At 42.1% G+C, this 21,671-nt stretch overlaps 1 protein-coding gene across 1 annotated transcript in view; it reads right to left on the minus strand.

Moving 5' to 3' along the window:
- Positions 1-21,671, minus strand: part of FKBP15 (FKBP prolyl isomerase family member 15) — a 334,309-nt gene that overhangs the window by 263,387 nt on the left and 49,251 nt on the right. The window contains exon 3 of the mRNA XM_078642121.1: positions 20,667-20,745. Within this exon, the coding sequence (XP_078498247.1) occupies positions 20,667-20,745 (79 nt within the window). The remainder of the gene's footprint in view (positions 1-20,666; positions 20,746-21,671) is intronic.

Below are 21,671 nucleotides of genomic sequence, written 5' to 3' on the forward strand. Positions count from 1 at the left end.
TAACGCTCGATCTGAGTGAAAGACTAAACTGAAGCGTCTGCTGTGCATAACACTCGATCTGAGAGTGAATGCCTTCGTTTTCCTGCCTGCCGAGCTAAACACAAGACTGTCCACTCTGTGAAAATATAAACAGCTGGGCCTTTTAATATTTATTTGTCGTGACTACATATGTACAGTTTGAAAATAAATAATCACCGGCATCTGCACGCTCATCTTGGTCACGCTCCATCACAGGCATCTATACGCTCGTCACGCTGTTGTCTCTGTGACGCTCCAGGCTACTTACGTCAGTGACGCTTCAGACAACGCTGCGTTTCAATATTTCTACGTTGCGCTTCACTGACATCACAGTGAGCCTCCTTGCATGACAACGCTTGCTGTCCTTGACAACCGGCTCGTCAAGTGTCTGTTTTCAGCGGCGCTTCGTTTCAAGATTTACAATTTGTTACAGCGGCGCTTCCTGAAATAACTTTAAAAAAAAAAAAAAAAAACTTCCTCGTGGGTTTTAAAGACTTCTACTGGACAAGTGTTACTGAATCTAAGTCCTGGGAGATCTTGCCTACGCTGACACACTCAGCTCCTTTGATGTGTGCAGTTGAACTTTACCTTTAGAAATACATTTCTTCATGGGACTTAAAGGCTCATTCTACACACTCATTTTATTAGTGTGTGTTCATATACTTTTCCTTGAACCTTTTAACCATTATTTATTTACAGTCTGTGCTAATAACATGTTTCCCTGATACTTAATTTTTTTTATTTACAGGTTGTGCTTATACTTAATATTTAATTAATGGATATTCATTCATTGATATGTTGAAACTTGACTTGACATCATCTTATTTACAGATTATACTTATTTCTTGTTTATTATATTTATTTCATTTTATTTATTAAGTTATGCAAAACGTTACGGCTGCACCCTTTTTCCTTTCGAAACCAGGGGATCCACCCATTCGCTGGTCTAAATGGAAAAAAGTATTTTTAAACTATGCAAGAGTATGTGGCACTTCTCTTTCTGCAGAAAGGAAGTCTGCACTTCTAATGCACTGCTTAGGCTCTGAAGGGCAAGAAGTATTCGAACATTTGCCTGAGTTGACTACTGAAGAAGCTAATAATTTAAATGAATTTGAAGTCAACATTAAAAAACTGGATAAACACTATTTGCCAAAAGTGAGTACCATCTTAGAAAGGTACCACTTTGGCAGACGCATGCAGAAAGATGAAGAGTCTATTGAGACTTATGTCACGGCTTTACGTAAATTAGCTGCCACTTGTAAATTCGAAGGTACCTTAGAAGAAAGATTGCGTGATCAATTCATGCTAGGATGTTGTTTAGAAAAAATTAAGGATGAATTGTGGCAAAAAGATGATCCTAACTTAGATGAAGTCATCGCCATAGCCAAAAGACTAGAGGACTCTGATGCATGTGTAAAGGTTTTTAAGAAGGAAAAGGAGATCTCTGAAGAAAGAGTCTTGGTGGTTAATAAGAATAAATCTCTAGAGAAACCAGACCTGAGATCAACAACTAGAATCTCTAAGAAAATCTCCAGTTCACCTTGTTCTCATAAATTTTCCAGAACCTCTACTAATTCAAAATTAAAATGTTTTCGTTGTAATGCCTTTGATCATTTAGCCAATGATAAGTCATGCCCAGCTTTGTCTTCTAAATGTAATAACTGTGGTAAAGTAGGGCATTACTCAAAGGCTTGCAGGTCTCAAGTGATCAAAAAGAAAAAACAAGTGAAAGAGGTGTTGATTGATGATGACTCTGACTCTAATTCAGATGACTTGCATTGCGGTGAAATTTCTGTATTTGATGAAGACTTTGATCCTGATTCAGATGAATTACACTGTGGTGAAGTATCATTATCCGATGGGAAAAAGTGTAAAGGTGCTATTGATGAGGTACGCATTGATAATTGTAAGGTCAAGATGTTATTTGACTCCGGGGCAAAAATTACTTTAATACCCGAAGTTTTCTTTCAAGAGAAACTTTTTGGAAAGGTAAAAGTTTTTAAACCTGACATAAGACCACTGGCCTATGGGAGAAAACCTATTAAACTTGTGGGTTATTTCAATGGTCAAATTGACTACAAGGGACGACTCACTGCAGGTAAAATTTACATCTCATGCAGGGGGGACAGCATTTTAAGTTGGTTTCATCAGGCGGACTTACATCTCGCTTTACTTCCTGGTGAAGACCCTTGCATTGTTCTAAGGGATATAGTATCTCACTCCGGTGACAATTATCCTATTTTAAAGGATGTGACTCCATGTACATCTGGCTGTAATGTGGTAACTGTTCAAAAAACCTCCAATTTGAATAAAAATGAGGGGTCTTATCCTGATTGGCGAAGACTATTTGAAGGTGTCTTTAGTGACAAGCTTGGTTGTCTTTCTGGTTATGTTCATAATATTGTCTTGAAGACAAATGCAGTCCCTGTGGCATGTAAAGTGCGTAACGTTCCTTTAGCTATGCAGGAACCAATGCGGTTAGAGTTGGAGAAGCTTTTGAGCGATGGAATCATTGAGAAATCTGAAGCAAGCGAATGGGTTTCGCCTGTCGTTTTAGCTCGCAAACCCTCAGGCGAAGTTCGTTTTTGTGTTGACCTTAGAGGTCTCAATAGAGAGATCGTGGCAGATAGATATCCTCTTCCTAATATTAATACAATGTTAACTCAGCTGGGAAATGCTTGCATGTTCTCCACTCTTGACTTGAGGGCAGCATACCATCAGGTGAGGATTGATGAGACATCCATGGGTTTCACAACCTTCATCACACCTTTAGTAACATTTAAGTTTACTCGCCTACCTTTTGGCTTAATCTCTGCAGCCTCCGTTTTTCAGCGAGTGATGGAGGATGTATTGAAGGGTATTACTGGAGTCAAAATTTATCAGGATGATGTACTTGTGTTTGGGTCATCACAAAGTGAACATGATCTAAGAGTTAGATCTGTTCTAGAACGTTTTGAAGACAGAGGTTTGACTTTAAGGGAAAACCAGTGTAGATTTAATTTGACTGAAATTGACTATTTAGGTCACTGTTTGACTCCTGATGGTGTGAAACCAAAAGATAAGTTGGTGAAGACTATACATAGCTTGCCTACGCCAAAGTCTAGAGAGGAGTTGATTACCTTTTTAGGTATGACGGAGTATTATAATAAATTTGTGCCACACTTTGCTAATAAGACTTCTAACATGAGAGCTTTGTTAAAAAAAGAGATAAAGTTTTCGTGGTCTCAGATTTGTCAAAAGGAGTATGAACTTGTTAAACAGGATTTAAGTCTAGCTCCCTCGTTACAAAGTTTTGACATTAATAATGATTCAATTTTGGTCACAGATGCTAGTTCTCGTGGTTTAGGAGCTGTGCTCAAACAAATGAGGGATGGGAAAGAAATTACCATCTTGTTCTTGTCAAGGTCTTTAGTTGGTCCAGAATTGTCATATTCTGTGATTGTAAAGGAGGCGCTTTGCATTTATCGGGCCATCAGGAAACTGAAGAAGTTCTTGTGGGGTAATTCATTTGTGGTTCACACTGATCATAAACCGTTGAAGGAGGTCTTTTATAAAAAAGGATTGGATGCCATTTCCTCGCGTATTTGTAAATGGGTTATCGCCCTCCAAGAATTTGAATTTGAGGTGAAATACTTACCTGGTGTGAATAATAAAGTTGCGGATTGTCTCTCTAGATTGGTTGTGGAACAAAATGACCAGAATGTTGAATCATCTGAAGATTCGTGGGAGATTGATGAATTTAAGGTGTGTGAGATTGTTGAAGGAATTATCCAAGAGAGTGATTGGAGAGATGCCATATATACAGACTCTGAATTACAGGAAGTTTGTAATTTGTTAAGCAATGGGTGGCGATGTCTTAAGAATCTGAGCGATAGTGCCAAGAAGTACTGGAATGTCAAGGATGAGTTGTCCTTAAAGGATGGTTTGTTGTGGAGAGGTACAAGACTTATTCCACCTTCTTTAATTAGGGAGAAAATTCTTCTCTTGGCCCACCAAGAACATCAAGGTATATCCAAAACTAAGGAGAGGATACGGTTACATTTCTGGTGGCCAGGTATCGACCTTCTTGTAGAACGGATGATTCGTGATTGTGTTGAATGTAGCTCCTCTGACAAGGTTTGTAAGACAAGGACACAACCAATGATTATAAGGGATACACCTGTGCGTTGTTGGCAGGATGTTGCTTTGGACATCCTAGGTCCCATTTCTTCTGGAAGCTCTCAACGGTATGTGTTGGTCATGATGGATATGTTCTCACGCTGGCCAGAAATAAAAATTACCCAAAACATTGAGACCAAAGATGTTGTGAAATTTTTACGTGATGTTTTTAGTAGGGAGGGGTTTCCTGAAACTATCCTTACTGACAATGGGGTACAGCTGGTATCAAAAGAAATGGAAGATTTTTTGGATAGTAAAAGGTGTTAAACACAAACGTTGTTCACTTTACCATCCGGAATGTAACGGTATGGTGGAAAGGTTCAACCGCGTACTTCAAGAATCCATTCAGATTTCTAAAGACAAAGGCTCAGATTGGAAAAATAACCTTATGGAAAGAGTCATGGTTTATAGAATTACGCCACATTCCTCCACAGGTGAGATACTGTGGGCGTGGGAGTAGGGACGACCTGGACACCAAGTAGTGGGATTAAAGAAGGCTTTATTTTCAATGCTTTCGGGGGTTTTGACATCAGCGTCTTTCTATGTCTCAGTGTTAGTCTTTCCCGGGCGAAGGTACTGGAGTCCGTGATTGTAGTCTTCTCCGGTTTCAGTCAAGGGCCAGTGGATTGTTGACAAGGTTTCTCTGGCTCCGTCTCCGGGACATGGAACAAAACCATAAGAGAGGGACGCCGTTAGTTTTCAATCCTCCACAGGTGTTGCACCATGAGGGACCAGGGGAGTGATGGGAACCCAGTGACACGCTTCTACCACTGTACAGTGCTCGGTGATCGGGGAGGAAGGGGAACGAGGTACCGGGAAGGAAAAAGGAATGGGAAGGCAGGGTAACCACAGAGGGAAGAAACAAAACCGGGAGCTATGTACACTATTTACACGCCGTCCATGCGTCTCCCCACCCAGGCTGCCCAACGCCGCCGTACCTGCGAAAGCCACACTCCTCCCTCGGGAGTGTGGCACGGCGATCCACAGGGTCGTTGGCCTCCTGGCTTAACACCGTCCTCCGTCTCTCCGTCTCTCCCGCTTTCTTCCTTCCGTTCGCCTCCTTCCTCGCTCTCTCCGCTTTCGCCACGCTTCTCCTTTCCGCTCCTCTCCAGCCGTTCTTCCTCCGGGGTGCTTGCACACCCGACGTACATTACTTCCTGTCTTTTGTCCAATCCGGACTCTATGACGTCTGTTGTGGGTGTATTCTCCTCGTCCGTGGTGTACGCCCAATTAAAGGAGCCGCTGTCGTTGTCCTCGTTGTCGGGTCCGCTCTGCCCGTTATTCCACCTTCCTGACTGTAAAGAAGGAGGGGTTGCAGAGTCAGAGGGGTACGGTTTCCACCATTCATGAGAGACTTGAGCCCCTACATCGTTACAGATACCTTTTGTACTTTTTCGAGGTCGCACTCCAAACACTTCTTTATTTCAGACTTGGATGAGAAATTTAGGGGTGGAAACAAGTAATCTTATCAAGGACTCAGTTCCATTAAAACAAAAGGTGAAGTCAGAACTGAGAAAGAAAAATGTTGATAGCAGACATGCTGTTGCTCTTACCAGGGTATGTGTTGGGGATTGGGTGAGGGTTCGTCTCCCACTTAGATCTTCAGGGCCAAAGTTTTCTTCTCCTTTTGTTGTCACAAAACTGTTTCGTAATGCTGTTAAGCTAAATGATGGAAGAATTTGGAATTTGAATCGAATTGCTTCTTTTTCAGGTCCTACTGGGAAGTATGCAACAAACAGCAATTTGGTCAAGAAAAGTGTCCATATTAAGTCTAATGTTAAATCTAATACTCCTGCCAGGAAAAGCACGCTTTTAAGCCGTGCTCCTACTGCTCTAAATGATTATATTTTGAAATAGCAAACTTTTTATTATTGTTTTTTCTTTTTGTGTTTCAGGGGAAGGTGTGTGGTATCCTTCTCTATGTTTGCATCTGTATCTTACTCATAGTAGAATGTTATTCATAGAATCTGATGATGTAGTTATATTATGATTCTAAATCTGGTCAGGACTGTGTCAGTTACTGCCTGCCTGTCTCTGCTGTGGATGAGATCCTTTCTTCCTCTGATAAGAATAAAGAAACCTTTTTATTCAACCTACAATTGAGATGTACTTCTTCACAATTTGTGCGTTTTATATATTATGTGCATTTTAATGGTGTAATTATTATGTTATATATGGAAATTACATTTTATGACCTATAATTTATTCAAGTAGTACTGCCTATTACTCAGTGTATACTTCTAATAGCACCAGAATGGTTGAAGTTTAAAAAAAATATATGTGCCGTAGTATTTCTACTATATCAATGCAAGTTGCAGACACAGTGACACAGTGTCACATGCTATAAGGGTATCCAATAAAATGTTTCACTAACACGTAACGCGATCATGTGACCAAGGCCACTGCGTTGGGCGAAACGCGTCATGGTCGACTGAACAGAAAACTGAAAAATAAACGCTGCACTGGCAAATTCAGCTCATCAAGATGTCCGTTTCTCTCGACGTGTGTGTGTGTGTGTGTGTGAGTGTGTGTGATGTGAGTATATTATATATATATATATATATATATATATATATTACCTACTGGCGGTCGCCAGTAGGTATATATAGTTAGGATTTTTTCTCTATGGGATTTTTGAAAATTCTATGTCTAATAACTTTGGCGTTTGTGGACGGAATTGGCTGAAATTTTCAGGAAAATGGCACATTTTGTTTCTGAGCAGCCCTTGAAAATTTGGGGGGGGTTCGTCAAGGGGGGGCCGAGAAAAAAGGGGGGTCCCAAAACGTGTTTTTAACATTGAGTTTTCCATAGGGCGGTTGGCCTCACTTTTAGCCCAAACGGCTGAATGGATTTGCACGAAACTTGGCAAAATTGTAGGGACTGGTAGCCCGATGTGCCTTTGCTAGGTCTCAATATATGTGCTTCAGTGGATTTTGAGAAATTAACGCTCAAAAAAAGATATATATCTGTAACAGCGGACCGGGCAGCGCTCCGGTTCGCGGACTTTTCGCGGTACGGAGCTTTGTGAAGCGAAGCTGATTGGTTCTCCGGCGTCTGTGAACATTCCAAACAGTCCGTAGCGGCCGCCATCTTGTCTCTCGGTAGGATCGAGAGACAAGAGGAGGCCAAAGCGAAGGGGCAAATGACCATAAGGGGGCATAGTAGATCCTCGCTGACCCCCTAGGTTTTAAAAGGGCCCCGCGGGGCAAAAAAAATAAATAATAATCGAACGGCTGAATGGATTTGCATGAAACTTGGTAAAATATTAGGGACTGGTAGCCCGATGTGCCTTTGCTAGGTCTCAATATATGTGCTCCAGTGGATTTTGAGAAATTAACGTTCAAAAAAAGATATATATCTGTAACAGCGCTCCGCTTCGCGTAACGGAGGTTTGCGAAGCTGATTGGTTCTCCGGCGTCTGTAAACATTGCAAACAGTCCGTAGCGGCCGCCATCTTGTCTCTCGGTAGGATCGAGAGACAAGAGGAGGCCAAAGCGAAGGGGCAAATGACCATAAGGGGGCATAGTAGATCCTCCTTGACCTCTTAGGTTTGATGTGGAGGTTTTAAAAGGGCCCCGCAGGGCAAAAAAAAAAAATTATAATAATAATAATCGAACGGCTGAATGGATTTGCACGAAACTTGGCAAAATTGTAGGGACTGGTAGCTCGATGTGCCTTTGCTAGGTCTCAATATATGTGCTTCAGTGGATTTTGAGAAATTAACGTTCAAAAACAAGATATATATCTGTACCTAGCTGTTGCTAACACCAGTTAGCGACGGCTAGTAGGAGATAGCGACCATCTTGGGCCCCACTTTGCATGCGAGTGATATTTATCACTAATGACATGCAAAGTGGGCATGCCAAGATGTTAGCGACTGGAAACAGTCGCTAACATCGCTATCTCCTATTACCAACTTTTGGAAATATTCGGGATAAGCGCGAATATCTCCAAAAGCTACCACCTGCCCTGAGCAGTTCTTAGCCATGTTATCCAATGGGAGGTGGATAACATGGCTAAGAGCATTAGCTCGGTAATGCATGAATATCGCTGAGTTTTCAGCGATATTAATGCATTGCGGTCGTTTTTTATCGTATTTGCGATAAACCTTGATAATAGCAAGGTTTATCTGCGATAATTTCTGAAGATGCTTAGCGGTAAAAAATTCGTTGCTAAGCATCGTTAGGGATAAATATCGCTTAACTTTGGTAATATGCCCCAACGTCTGTTAACGTTCGATTCGAAGGAAATCAGAAGTGTTGAAAAACATTGTCTGCGCCATCTTGCCTTTTTTCAAATGCCACACTTTTGTCGTGCACGGCAGTCATTTTAGATGCCTTGACCAGACCCACTCTCTGCACGCTGTCGATCCTTAGCATGGCTCCCCACCCTCGCAAGCATCTCCCCCAGGCAGTGGTCACCCCCGCTCTCTGTCTTATGCATGGGTAATAAACCACCCCCCATCTGCGCTGCTCTTCCCTGAGAATCACACCCTGTGCCCGCCCGACACCTCCCTTTCGCCCTATTCACTACCGCACCCTCTGACACTCCTTTTCCTCTGTGTCCGATTGTCCAGGCCGGTCCTAGGGTATCAGCTAGCCCTGCAGATGTAGTTTATGGCCCCAGCTGTAAAGAATCACCCCTCTTCAAAGGAGTTATAGTAGATCAAGGCCCACACTCGATGAGATCCGTCACAGCAGACGCGTTCCTATTATCTGAAAACCATCCTGTATTGTGATTGGGGAGGGGACCGAGCCTGAAGCGGAAGATTCCAGGGATGACTCTTTGTACATCAAAGTTTTTACAATTATGTGTCACATTAAAAATATATAGCACTCCAACAAAGTAGTAAGATTATAAAACTTTAATAACTTATAAATATATACAAGAAAACAAAAACAGTAATAACATATAAACATTTTTAGGGAAAAACAACGAAGTAGCGGTCGGCTGTGCGAATAGTCCCAACGCAGCACAACGTCCAGATTTCACTGATTTCGGAATCCGGCGTGGGGCGTCGCGGGGGGTGGGTCATCAGTAGCAAACTGTTGTGCGAATAGTTCCAAGGCAGCAGAACGATGGCACCAAGGTGATGTCCAGTAAGTTGCCGCACTGGTTTTGGTATCCTACAATGCTGCTCCGAATAACGGCGTGGGGCGCCCCGGGGGAGGCGGCGTGAAAGGGCCTCTCCAGGTGGAGTCTCGTCTGTTGTAGTGGGGCGCCCCTTTACCGTTTCAGTTGCCATTCCGTCCGCTTTTGGTCCACTGTGTCAAAAGCCGCAATTCAGCTGAGTTGCGCCCACTCTTGCGGTGCAGCGATAGGCGGCTGTCACAGGATTCTCAAAATGGCGGCAGGCTGTTTCCTTTTTGGGCCTGGTCCACTGAAATGGCCCTGGGACACCTTGGAAATCGGACGCTTGTCTGCTAGGTCTTGGACCCCATTCTCGAAAGCGTCCCCTCCGCCTTGAGGATTCATCAAAAGTTTTGGGGGCCCCCGACTCCTGCAGGCTTCTGGTGGGGAGCGGCTGCCATGATTGCTCGCGGAATGACTACGACGGAGCCACGGGATGGTGGTGCTTTCATGGTGACGCCAGCTTCAGTCTGAAACATCCAGAAACAAGGTGGGGCTTTCATCGTTTGGGGAAAAAAAATAGTTTTCATCCAATGAAAAGTGTTGTTTTTAGGTCATACGATCAAGCCTTCCATCATTAGGAAACCAAAAGTAAAATGAACCAATGAAAAGTTTTATAAACAAGTCACATGACCTGTTATGCGGCATAGGGTATAAAATGCGGAGAAAATACGTTGGCACGTGAGGCGGCGTCAGTAGCGGACCGATGTGCGAATAGGCCGAAGGCAACACAACGCGCCAAGATCCGGATGGCACCGAGGTGGTGTCCAGCAAGTTGCAGCACTGGTGTGGCCATTCTACAATGCTGAAAGTCGGCGTGGGGCGCCCTGTTGGCCTGTAAGTTCGCGTCAGTAGCGGACCGATGTGCGAATAGGCCGAAGGCAGCACAACGCGCCAAGATCCGGATGGCACCGAGGTGGTGTCTAGTAAGGTGCACTGGTGTGGCCATCCTACAATGTTGAAAGTCGGCGTGGGGCGCCCCGTTGGCCTGTGAGATGGCGTCAGTAGCGGACACATGTGCGAATGGGGCCAAAGGCAGCGCAACAATGTTTTCTGAATAGAAGACACCACAAGGCGCTGAGATGCCAAGATCCGGATGGCACCGAGGTGGTGTCTAGCAAGTTGTGGCACTGGTGTGGCCATCCTACAATGGTAAAAGTCGGCGTGGGGCGCCCTGTTGGCCTGTGAGATGGCGTCAGTAGCGGACCGATGTGCGAATGGGGCCAAAGGCAGCGCAACAATATTTTCTGACTAGAAGACACCACAAGGCGCTGAGATGCCAAGATCCGGATGGCACCGAGGTGGTGTCTAGCAAGTTGCCGCACTGGTGTGGCCATCCTACAATGTTGAAAGTCGGCGTGGGGCGCCCCGTTGGCCTGTGAGATGGCGTCAGTAGCGGACCGATGTGCGAATGGGGCCAAAGGCAGCGCAACAATATTTTCTGAATAGAAGACACCACAAGGCGCTGAGATGCCAAGATCCGGATGGCACCGAGGTGGTGTCTAGCAAGTTGTGGCACTGGTGTGGCCATCCTACAATGGTAAAAGTCGGCGTGGGGCGCCCTGTTGGCCTGTGAGATGGTGTCAGTAGCGGACCGATGTGCAAATGGGGCCAAAGGCAGCGCAACAATATTTTCTGTATGGAAGATACCACTAGGCGTTGAGATGCGAAGATCCGGATGGCACCGAGGTGATGTCTAGCAAGTTGCTGTACTGGGGTGGTCATCCTACAATGCTGAAACTCGGCGTGGGGCGCCCCATTAGCCTGTGAGATGGCGTCAGTAGCGGACCGATGTGCGAATGGGGCCAAAGGCAGCGCAACAATATTTTCTGAAGAGAAGACACCAAAAGGCGCTGAGATTCGGTTACCACCGAGGTGATGTCTAGCAAGTTGCCGCACTGGTGTGGCCATCCTACAATACTGCTCCGAATAACGGCGTGGGGTGCACGAAGGGGGGGGGGAGGCGGCGTGAACGGGCCTTCCTAGGTGGAGGCTCGTCTGCTGTAGTGGGGCGCCCCTTTACCGTTTCAGTTGCCATTCAGCTGAGTTTCGGCTGCTCTTGATGCTACAGCGACAGGCGGCTGCAACAGGACTCTCAAAATGGCGGCTTGTTCTTTGGATTTGGGCCTGGTCTACTAAAATGGCCCTGGGACACTTTAGAACTCGGACGCTCGATTTTTTTTTTTCCTTTCCTGTACATGCAAAAAAATGTAAATGCCCGGTACGTTACACGCTTCATCTGCCACGATGTACTCTCCAGAGGAACCGAAAAAAAATATAGTTATGGTAACTATACCATGCATCGTCATATGGAGAGGTGGCACCAATTAATTATAGTGCTGCATAAAAGAGAGATTTGGAGGAGAACCCCCGACCTGCCAGTACATTCATCAAAGAAGTGGCACTGACAGCATCAGAGGCAAGGGAAATGGTCCCAAATATTTAGAACTTTGGAAAGATTAAAATGACATGTTTAGATTGTGGCAAATTAATTTCATGTGGACAGATGAGTGTTACTCTAATAAATACAGCATATGAACATCATCATAGTCGATGGTTGGTAGAGACATTTTGACTATATCCTGGACCTGCCCGTCCTCGCCCAAAATGGCGCCGGAATAAATGGGACTCGTAACTCCTTGTTGTGTACTGGTTGCAGAACCTTGAAATCACGAGATACGTATGCAGTTTTGAAGCATATGGCGGGCGGGGACGAGAATTGATTGAATATTTCGACATCCCTATTGATATTAAGTTCTGATGTGTTATTGATTACTGTACTATTGAAAGTTCGAATTAACGTCACCCAGGGTACTTGCCCGCAAATGTATATCTAGATAATTTTATTGTAACTGGCCCTGTCGTATTTTAATTATAAAATGTACGTCCACCGATTCCGCAACTGTTAGACACCTTAATTCTTGCAACCTAATGGCCCGCCCGTTACGTTCCTCTACAGTGTAAATGTCTACTCATCATATACGATTACAGTTTGCTCCGTGGCCGGCCCACGTGGTTATAGGCTCGTATTTGTATAATGAAATTTTCACAATAAAGGTTTTTAAAAGAAAACATGGTAGTAGTATATACATTGGTAAAGTTTTTAATAATAGTCACTGTTTTAGAATCATTACAAGGCAAGTGAAATAAAGCAGACCAATTACATGAAGGGTAAAAGGTATAATACGCAGGAACGCAGTAAAGATAAATGGTCAAGGGCTGTTGTGTTTTCTACTCCTGCAACTTAAAGTGATCGATAAGAATCTCATATTCAGGCGTATCGGCGACTAAGACAGCAGGTCGACCCTCTTTTGCTCAACGGCTCCGTCATGGGACGAAGAAACGCTCTTTTTCTCGAAAAAAGAATATATTTTACTTGCAGGACAGTTGTAAATTTTCCGGGAAAGTACATAAGCCTGGAACATTATAACATATATTTAAGAAAAAATAATGTTCGGAAGTAATAAAAAGCGTAATTTTTAGGTCATATGACCAAGCCTTTCATCATTAGAATAAGAAAAGTAAAATGAACCAATGAAAAGTTTTATTAACAAGTCACATGACTTGTTATGCTTACGTTACGCGCTGCGCGTCGCGCCCCGGATGACTTCCGGATGCGTTAACGCGGCGCGTCATATGACGCATTACGCGACAACGCAGGTCCAGAATATAGTCAAAATGTCTCCACCAACCAGCGGTCGGAACACAACCCCTTTCAGCAGGCTAAATAGTTCTGTTAAATGACAACAGAAGGGACAGGCAACAAGAACCATCAGTCAAAGAGGGGAGGGCTAGTTCTTCTCTACCGGGTTACATTGGGGCGCTACCGGAACTGATCGAATTGGTAGTCTACAGTGTTTCTGGATGTTTCAGACTGAAGCTGGGGTTAGCATGAGAGCACCACCATTTCGTAGCTCCGTCGTGGCCATTCCGCAACCAATCATGGCAGCCGCTCTTTATCGTTATTTTGGGCGGGGTGGGTGGCGGAGCCGAGCTGTTTTGCAGCCATCATTGTGTGGAGTTCAGTTCATCTCACTAGTTTTGTATTTGTCATGAGGGGTTGTTCCTAATGTTTCTATTTTAGCGAGGTCAAAAAGAGATCCCATTAGTGGCCTACTGATTTTGCTCGATTCCTTTTCTTTTTTTTTTACACGATTTTTCGTTATCTGCAAAGACTAAACAGAGTATTGCGACTCTGTGTCTGTTTGTAAATAGAGAATGAACCAAAGAGAACCAATTCTAAAACAGTAAATGCTTGGATAACAATCAATCAAATGGAGAGAGAAGCAGGCACGACGTATTACAACGGGGGCAAAGGCCTGCGTTAACTACCTTTCACTATCTGCAAAGAGAGAGTACTCCTAATAGAAATGAGGGGGGGCACCATTCAAAGCAGATCAGTGTGCATAAACACGAAAATGTTTTCACTTACCACGTACTTGACATTCGACAGCTTATGATATTTGCTATTAAAAAACCATTGAAATTCACTGAAAAAACCATAGGTTATAGACCATATATAGTTAGGAATTAGCATTTACAAAACCTTGAAAATTCACTGAAAAAACCATAGGTTATAGACCATATATAGTTAGGAATTAGCATTTAAAAAACCTTATTTTACTCACACAAAACCATTGAAATTCCATATATAGTTAGTTGCACTAACTATATATCGCGCACCCGCAATCCACTGCTGATGATGTCACATATTACATCATTCATGACATGGTCAGTGACATCACTGATGACATCACTGATGACATCTCAAATGACATCACTGATGACATCACTGATGACATCTCATTTGACATCAATGACCACATCACTGATGATATCATTCATGTGACAATACAATGCATCTCCTCACATTTTAATATAACCTCTGTTTCACCCAGTGTTAAATACAGAGTATAATTTTTGAAACCATTGACACACCAATACTAGTTACTACATACGCACTCACTGATTCCTACGTCTACACACACATTCACTCATTCACCCATACAATCATTCATACATACAATCACTCATCTTTACAACACTATCATATGCACTCATACACCTATACAGACACTCACACTCTGCCACTCATCCATGGAGTTACTCACACACCTAGTCAGTCCTGTAAAGAATCAATCACACTTCCATTTTCTTGTCTATACAGTTAAACATAGAGCACCTTACATTTTCAAACATATACTAACACATACTTACTTTCTTATACAATCATTGATACAAGTACACATTGATCTGCAGAGAGTCACACACCTCCCAGCCAGCCACACACACACTCAGTCTCCCATACAAATACTTGGACAATCAATCAATAACCCATATAGTTAATCATATAGCTACTGATCAACACATGCAGCAGTTTACAGAACAACAGACATAATGATGCACAAATTAAGACAGTTTAGTCACTAACCCATGCACTCAGTGAGACACATTTAATCACTCACTCATACATTCAGTCATGCACCTACTAAATCCTTCGTCCAGACACTTATACATCTACTCATTCTTCAATATGTAAAACATATTTAAACTTTACAGAAACACACAGTCACTGGATGATGTCATCAGTGATGTCATCAGTGATGTCATTTGAGATGTCATCAGTGATGTCATCAGTGATGTCACTGACCATGTCATGAATGATGTAATATGTGACATCATCAGCAGTGGATTGCGGGTGCGCGATATATAGTTAGTGCAACTAACTATATATGGAATTTCAATGGTTTTGTGTGAGTAAAATAAGGTTTTTTAAATGCTAATTCCTAACTATATATGGTCTATAACCTATGGTTTTTTCAGTGAATATATATATATATATCTATATATATGCAGTTCCACTTCCTTCCGAAATGCCGGGACCCTTCAAACAACGGTGCAAGTCAGGGGCGAAAGTTCCCCTGTGTAAATACAGGTTCACAGCGTATAGCCGCGACAGCTACGCAATGCACTCTCCTTGACAACAGCAGCAGCCAAAGTTACTCACTCCCAATCTCGTGCGTGCATCACAGAAAAGTATTTTATTCTTTCAGTTGCAGCATCAAGAAAATTAAACATGGAAAAACCCAACGCGTTTCAGCGACTCCTTCGCCTTGGTCACGGGTAATTTACAATGTTCACATTACAAACAATAAATAAAGTTTCACGTGAGAAAAGTGCTCAAAATAAACAAAGGACTCATGGTCCAAATTTTGCGGCCATCTTAGAGTGTAGTAATAACCTAGAAATGACCCATGCAAACAGCTTAAGCCTTCCCACACCTAAATTAAAAAAGACAATCCAGTCATTTAAATCAGGTATTAGGGTTAATTATAAAAGCGTTATGGAGGACAGTTAAGTGTCATTGTATCAAATGGATAACTGTGGCTTCTGATCTGTGCCATAGGCTTTCACCATAATCAAAAACATAGCATATTTTGATACTTGCATATTGTTTAAACTCCAGTGAGTTAGTGCAACCAATTATCAGGTTATTTACATAATTCATAACCGATGACCTCCCCTCTAGGCAATTCAGGTCTGCATTTGTACATCAATGCTTGTTATGTTTAGAAAAAGTCTCAAGTGAGAGATCATAGTCACAAATCCATACGATCTTCCGTGCTCAACACCCCAGTGAGGTTTCCCTTCCTTTCATCATGCTTCCATACCTGAAATATAAAGCAATGGGCCAATCAGAACTCATATGATATAACTCCTCTAAGTCTTATCATGACCATGAGTTTTCAAAATCAGTGAAAAAGTGAAACAATAAAGTTTTAAAATCATCAAAGAAGCACTAAGTCGACTCTAGATACCATCAAATACATACGATAATACAGAATTAATTTCAACATTCTATTTACATTGTTATCCTATTTTTACATTTTTTTACATTATTCTATTTTATTTTACAAAGGCAGGTTCTACAACTTCTCTACTCTACATCCCCGAAGTTATTACTCCCCCAAATGCCACTTCATCTCTTCTTCAGAGTTCAAACCTCTCGGCATCAGAGTGTCCAATTCGAGGATATACCTATTCTCCATCTGTCTGAGTTTGCGAATTTTATCTCCCCCTCTTTTCATAACCGGGAGTTTATCAATTACAAAAAATCTCAATAGATTCCTGTTACTCTTATGCAACTCCTCAAAGTGACGAGCAACTGGGGAGGTTTGATCTTTGTTTTCAATCGATCTCATATGCTCCAGGACGCGTTTCTTTGCTGGGAACATGGTACTACCCACATACTTCCTAGAGCAAGGACACATGAGTACATACACACAATACTCTGACAGACAGGTAAGATGTTTACTAATAGTTTTCTCTACAGCTTCTACTGGGAAAAAGACTTTCTTAATGTTCTTACTATACCTGCATGCCTTGCATTTCATGCAGGTAAAAAAGCCCTGAATGTCCGTGCTCTTTACTGGATTAGCATTCACCTCATTCTTACTCAATTTGTCTTTCAACGAGTGAGACTTCCTAAACGTCATGTTCGGGTTATCACCCAAAACCTCAGTTAAGGTAGGCTCAGTCTTCAGGACATTCCAGTGGCGTTTGAGACTCTTTCGTATCTGCCAAGATTTAGTATGGTAAGTAGAGATGAATCTAATCACCTCACTTTTCTCAGTTGCTTTTGAGATTTCTTTGGCCTTCAACAAAGAAGAGTGACTGATGATACTGGCTTTTTTCAGAGCTGTCTCTATGACTGAGGGTTGATACCCCCTTTCCAGGAAGCGTTCTCTCATACATTCACTCTCACTTTCAAAATCGTTCTCTGTACTACAGTTCCTCCGAGCCCGGAGGAACTGTAGTACAGAGAACGATTTTGAAAGTGAGAGTGAATGTATGAGAGAACGCTTCCTGGAAAGGGGGTATCAACCCTCAGTCATAGAGACAGCTCTGAAAAAAGCCAGTATCATCAGTCACTCTTCTTTGTTGAAGGCCAAAGAAATCTCAAAAGCAACTGAGAAAAGTGAGGTGATTAGATTCATCTCTACTTACCATACTAAATCTTGGCAGATACGAAAGAGTCTCAAACGCCACTGGAATGTCCTGAAGACTGAGCCTACCTTAACTGAGGTTTTGGGTGATAACCCGAACATGACGTTTAGGAAGTCTCACTCGTTGAAAGACAAATTGAGTAAGAATGAGGTGAATGCTAATCCAGTAAAGAGCACGGACATTCAGGGCTTTTTTACCTGCATGAAATGCAAGGCATGCAGGTATAGTAAGAACATTAAGAAAGTCTTTTTCCCAGTAGAAGCTGTAGAGAAAACTATTAGTAAACATCTTACCTGTCTGTCAGAGTATTGTGTGTATGTACTCATGTGTCCTTGCTCTAGGAAGTATGTGGGTAGTACCATGTTCCCAGCAAAGAAACGCGTCCTGGAGCATATGAGATCGATTGAAAACAAAGATCAAACCTCCCCAGTTGCTCGTCACTTTGAGGAGTTGCATAAGAGTAACAGGAATCTATTGAGATTTTTTGTAATTGATAAACTCCCGGTTATGAAAAGAGGGGGAGATAAAATTCGCAAACTCAGACAGATGGAGAATAGGTATATCCTCGAATTGGACACTCTGATGCCGAGAGGTTTGAACTCTGAAGAAGAGATGAAGTGGCATTTGGGGGAGTAATAACTTCGGGGATGTAGAGTAGAGAAGTTGTAGAACCTGCCTTTGTAAAATAAAATAGAATAATGTAAAAAAATGTAAAAATAGGATAACAATGTAAATAGAATGTTGAAATTAATTCTGTATTATCGTATGTATTTGATGGTATCTAGAGTCGACTTAGTGCTTCTTTGATGATTTTAAAACTTTATTGTTTCACTTTTTCACTGATTTTGAAAACTCATGGTCATGATAAGACTTAGAGGAGTTATATCATATGAGTTCTGATTGGCCCATTGCTTTATATTTCAGGTATGGAAGCATGATGAAAGGAAGGGAAACCTCACTGGGGTGTTGAGCACGGAAGATCGTATGGATTTGTGACTATGATCTCTCACTTGAGACTTTTTCTAAACATAACAAGCATTGATGTACAAATGCAGACCTGAATTGCCTAGAGGGGAGGTCATCGGTTATGAATTATGTAAATAACCTGATAATTGGTTGCACTAACTCACTGGAGTTTAAACAATATGCAAGTATCAAAATATGCTATGTTTTTGATTATGGTGAAAGCCTATGGCACAGATCAGAAGCCACAGTTATCCATTTGATACAATGACACTTAACTGTCCTCCATAACGCTTTTATAATTAACCCTAATACCTGATTTAAATGACTGGATTGTCTTTTTTAATTTAGGTGTGGGAAGGCTTAAGCTGTTTGCATGGGTCATTTCTAGGTTATTACTACACTCTAAGATGGCCGCAAAATTTGGACCATGAGTCCTTTGTTTATTTTGAGCACTTTTCTCACGTGAAACTTTATTTATTGTTTGTAATGTGAACATTGTAAATTACCCGTGACCAAGGCGAAGGAGTCGCTGAAACGCGTTGGGTTTTTCCATGTTTAATTTTCTTGATGCTGCAACTGAAAGAATAAAATACTTTTCTGTGATGCACGCACGAGATTGGGAGTGAGTAACTTTGGCTGCTGCTGTTGTCAAGGAGAGTGCATTGCGTAGCTGTCGCGGCTATACGCTGTGAACCTGTATATCTATATATATATATAGATATATATATATATAGATATATATATATATATCCACAAAGTGGCCCTTGTGAAGACGCCAAACACAAACTCTTCTTTATTAAGGATCGCAGGTAAGGTGCAAGTGCTTCCTCACACCACTAGAAAGCCTGACACGTTTCGAACGGGAATCGTTCTTTTTCAAAGGCACCATTGTCCTTCCACCTGCAAGCGTGTTGTTAAATGTCTGCATCACAGCAGGAACCCCGCCCCAGTGGGCGTCGGCACAGCAAGTGCCGCTGGTACTTGCAGTTTTAATCACCAATCTTCTCCAGTGAGTGCTGCAGGTAAAGGCAGTGCAAAAGTATTACCTAAGTGGGTTTGGGATGAGGCGACACGAAGCAGCTTCTTGCTTTTACAAGTCCTTAACTTCGGACTCCCCTGTTCCATAAGTGTGACCCTGTTGAGTCACTGCTGGAGCCGCCGTAGCAGTGGGGCATCTTTGCGACCAGGCCGGCTGCCCCCCCCCCCCCCCCCCCCAAAAATATATATCACAGCAGAGTTCCCACGACTCGTTCCACAGTCGATCAAATGGGACACGGACACCAGGTAAGTGCGAGGTTTCTTTTTCTTTATTATTTAAGCTGACGCTTCGGCACGGTGGATGATGCGTTTCGCCCAATAACGAGACTTATATATCCAAATATATACACTTTGGTCCAAACAGAAGACAAGACGCGTGAAAAGATCGGCTGCGCATCCCGCATCAGGGGGAATGAACTGCTACTGAAAGAACGAGACTAGTTCTACATTGACATTGATCATAGAGTAACTAAACACAGAAGCAAGTTGTGGTTATTAGTAGTAAGACATACAGAAGGCACAACCAAACATAGATATAAGATCTAGTGGAGAGAAGCGAATAACCAACCATTGGGATTGACGACGATGCACAGGGAAAAATATTAGAATTGGAGACTAGAATCTACACAGAAAATACAGAATCTATCCGTGATAAAATTCTAAACAGAATCCAAACGCCCTGAAGAACCGCGAGTGTGCGCGAAACACATGTTGGCTGTATTGCTGTATATGACACATCAAGAGAATGAAAATAAAGAATAACAAAGAGAAACTTCCCAAGAATGTTTACTTTGTTCTGCTGATAAATACTCAGTATTTGTGTTGCTATAAATACACTTACCTCAAAATACTTTCATTTTCGTTGCAAAGGCATGTATGGTAAAGGCACAGTCATTGTAAAAGCCTGCATGGTAAAGGTATGTGTGGTTTAGGCCGTGTTGTAAAGGCTGTTTCCCACCCAATAGTGCTTGCGGGACATCAATGTGCCAAGATCAAACTTAAGTGGACAATAGGTCATTGGAACACTTCTTGTAGATTGGTCAAAGAGAGTCAAAGTAATAAACAGTCCAAATAAATGTTCTCAATTGAGATTGAAGCACACTACAACATCACAAATGTTGACGCTATGACATATGCATTTTCATATATTTCTTATAAAGATAAGGGAATATACATATGGTAAAGATACAGATGTTTTAGTAAAAATATGCACTAACTCCATTTTCCTCTACTTAGTTACTTCATGTCCCTGCCTCCTCACAAACCTTTTACAAAGGAATGGGTAAGTGGATATAAACTCCATCCCATTACACCCTAAATTGTATATCACTGTCAGCAATAATACTTACAATCGATATGCATGAACAGCTGTCGCAAACAACACAGATGAGGTTCCTGTAGATGCTGGTTTCTGTGCCTTCTGGCTTGCTTTATAGAGAAGAAGAAAAAACAGCAGAAATCAAGTCACTATCAAAAGGGAGTAAGGTATTTCTCAAGCAATGATCCAGCTAAGAGCCCAAATTTGAGAAGCTGGGATTGAGGGCACAAGTTAGTGACTATAGTTTGTGTAGCAATTCAGAATGAAGCTTACAGTTCAAACATACAATTAGTAGGCATGTTCTGCTGATTTTACTTGCACTGGTTTGACACTATTTGCCTGCGGCAAGTTTAGGGACAAATCTAACAGAAGGAGCTCATAAAAGAAACAATATGGCCTGTGGCTGGCCATCTACAGCATCAAAGGAGGTGGTGTGAAGAGTAATAGTTTATTTTTAGCCAAGAAGTTGTATAGCGGTAAATGTAAAGCAGTCAGCATTTACTATCTTCTGATTTTGAAAATACAATTCATTTTATTAGAGATTACGCTTGATGGAAAGGAGATCCTAGTTTTCAAATAGACTTTCCCTTTGACACCAACAACGTAAATATTCAAAATGGGCCTATCATTTGTAAACATTTCATGCTTGTTAGGTCTCGCCTACTGACAGCTTTAGCAGCCTGGGGATACAAACATGGTTCACCCCGTCACTGCTCTTATGCATGCCTTCGCCAGGCTACTTTTCAGCAAAAGGAGGCAATCACCATGAATATTTGCTAATTGGCAGTAGTGTTTTGATTACTAGAGCATGGCCACAAATAGTAGTGGAAACATTATAAAAATAACATATGTAGCTATTTTCATATATTTTCTTAATCTTTCAACATTTGGAATGAAATACAAACAGCATTAATCAAGTCCTATCAACAGAGACAATTTGTCAATTGTTACAATGATACATGAATAGCATACTGACAATGCAAGGGTCTCTGGTAAGTGCTTCTGTCCGCACCATAAATCCTCAATTCACCCCTAT

This window comes from Lissotriton helveticus, chromosome 5_1, assembly GCF_964261635.1.
Source record: "Lissotriton helveticus chromosome 5_1, aLisHel1.1, whole genome shotgun sequence".
Classification (NCBI taxonomy): Eukaryota; Metazoa; Chordata; class Amphibia; order Caudata; family Salamandridae; genus Lissotriton; species Lissotriton helveticus.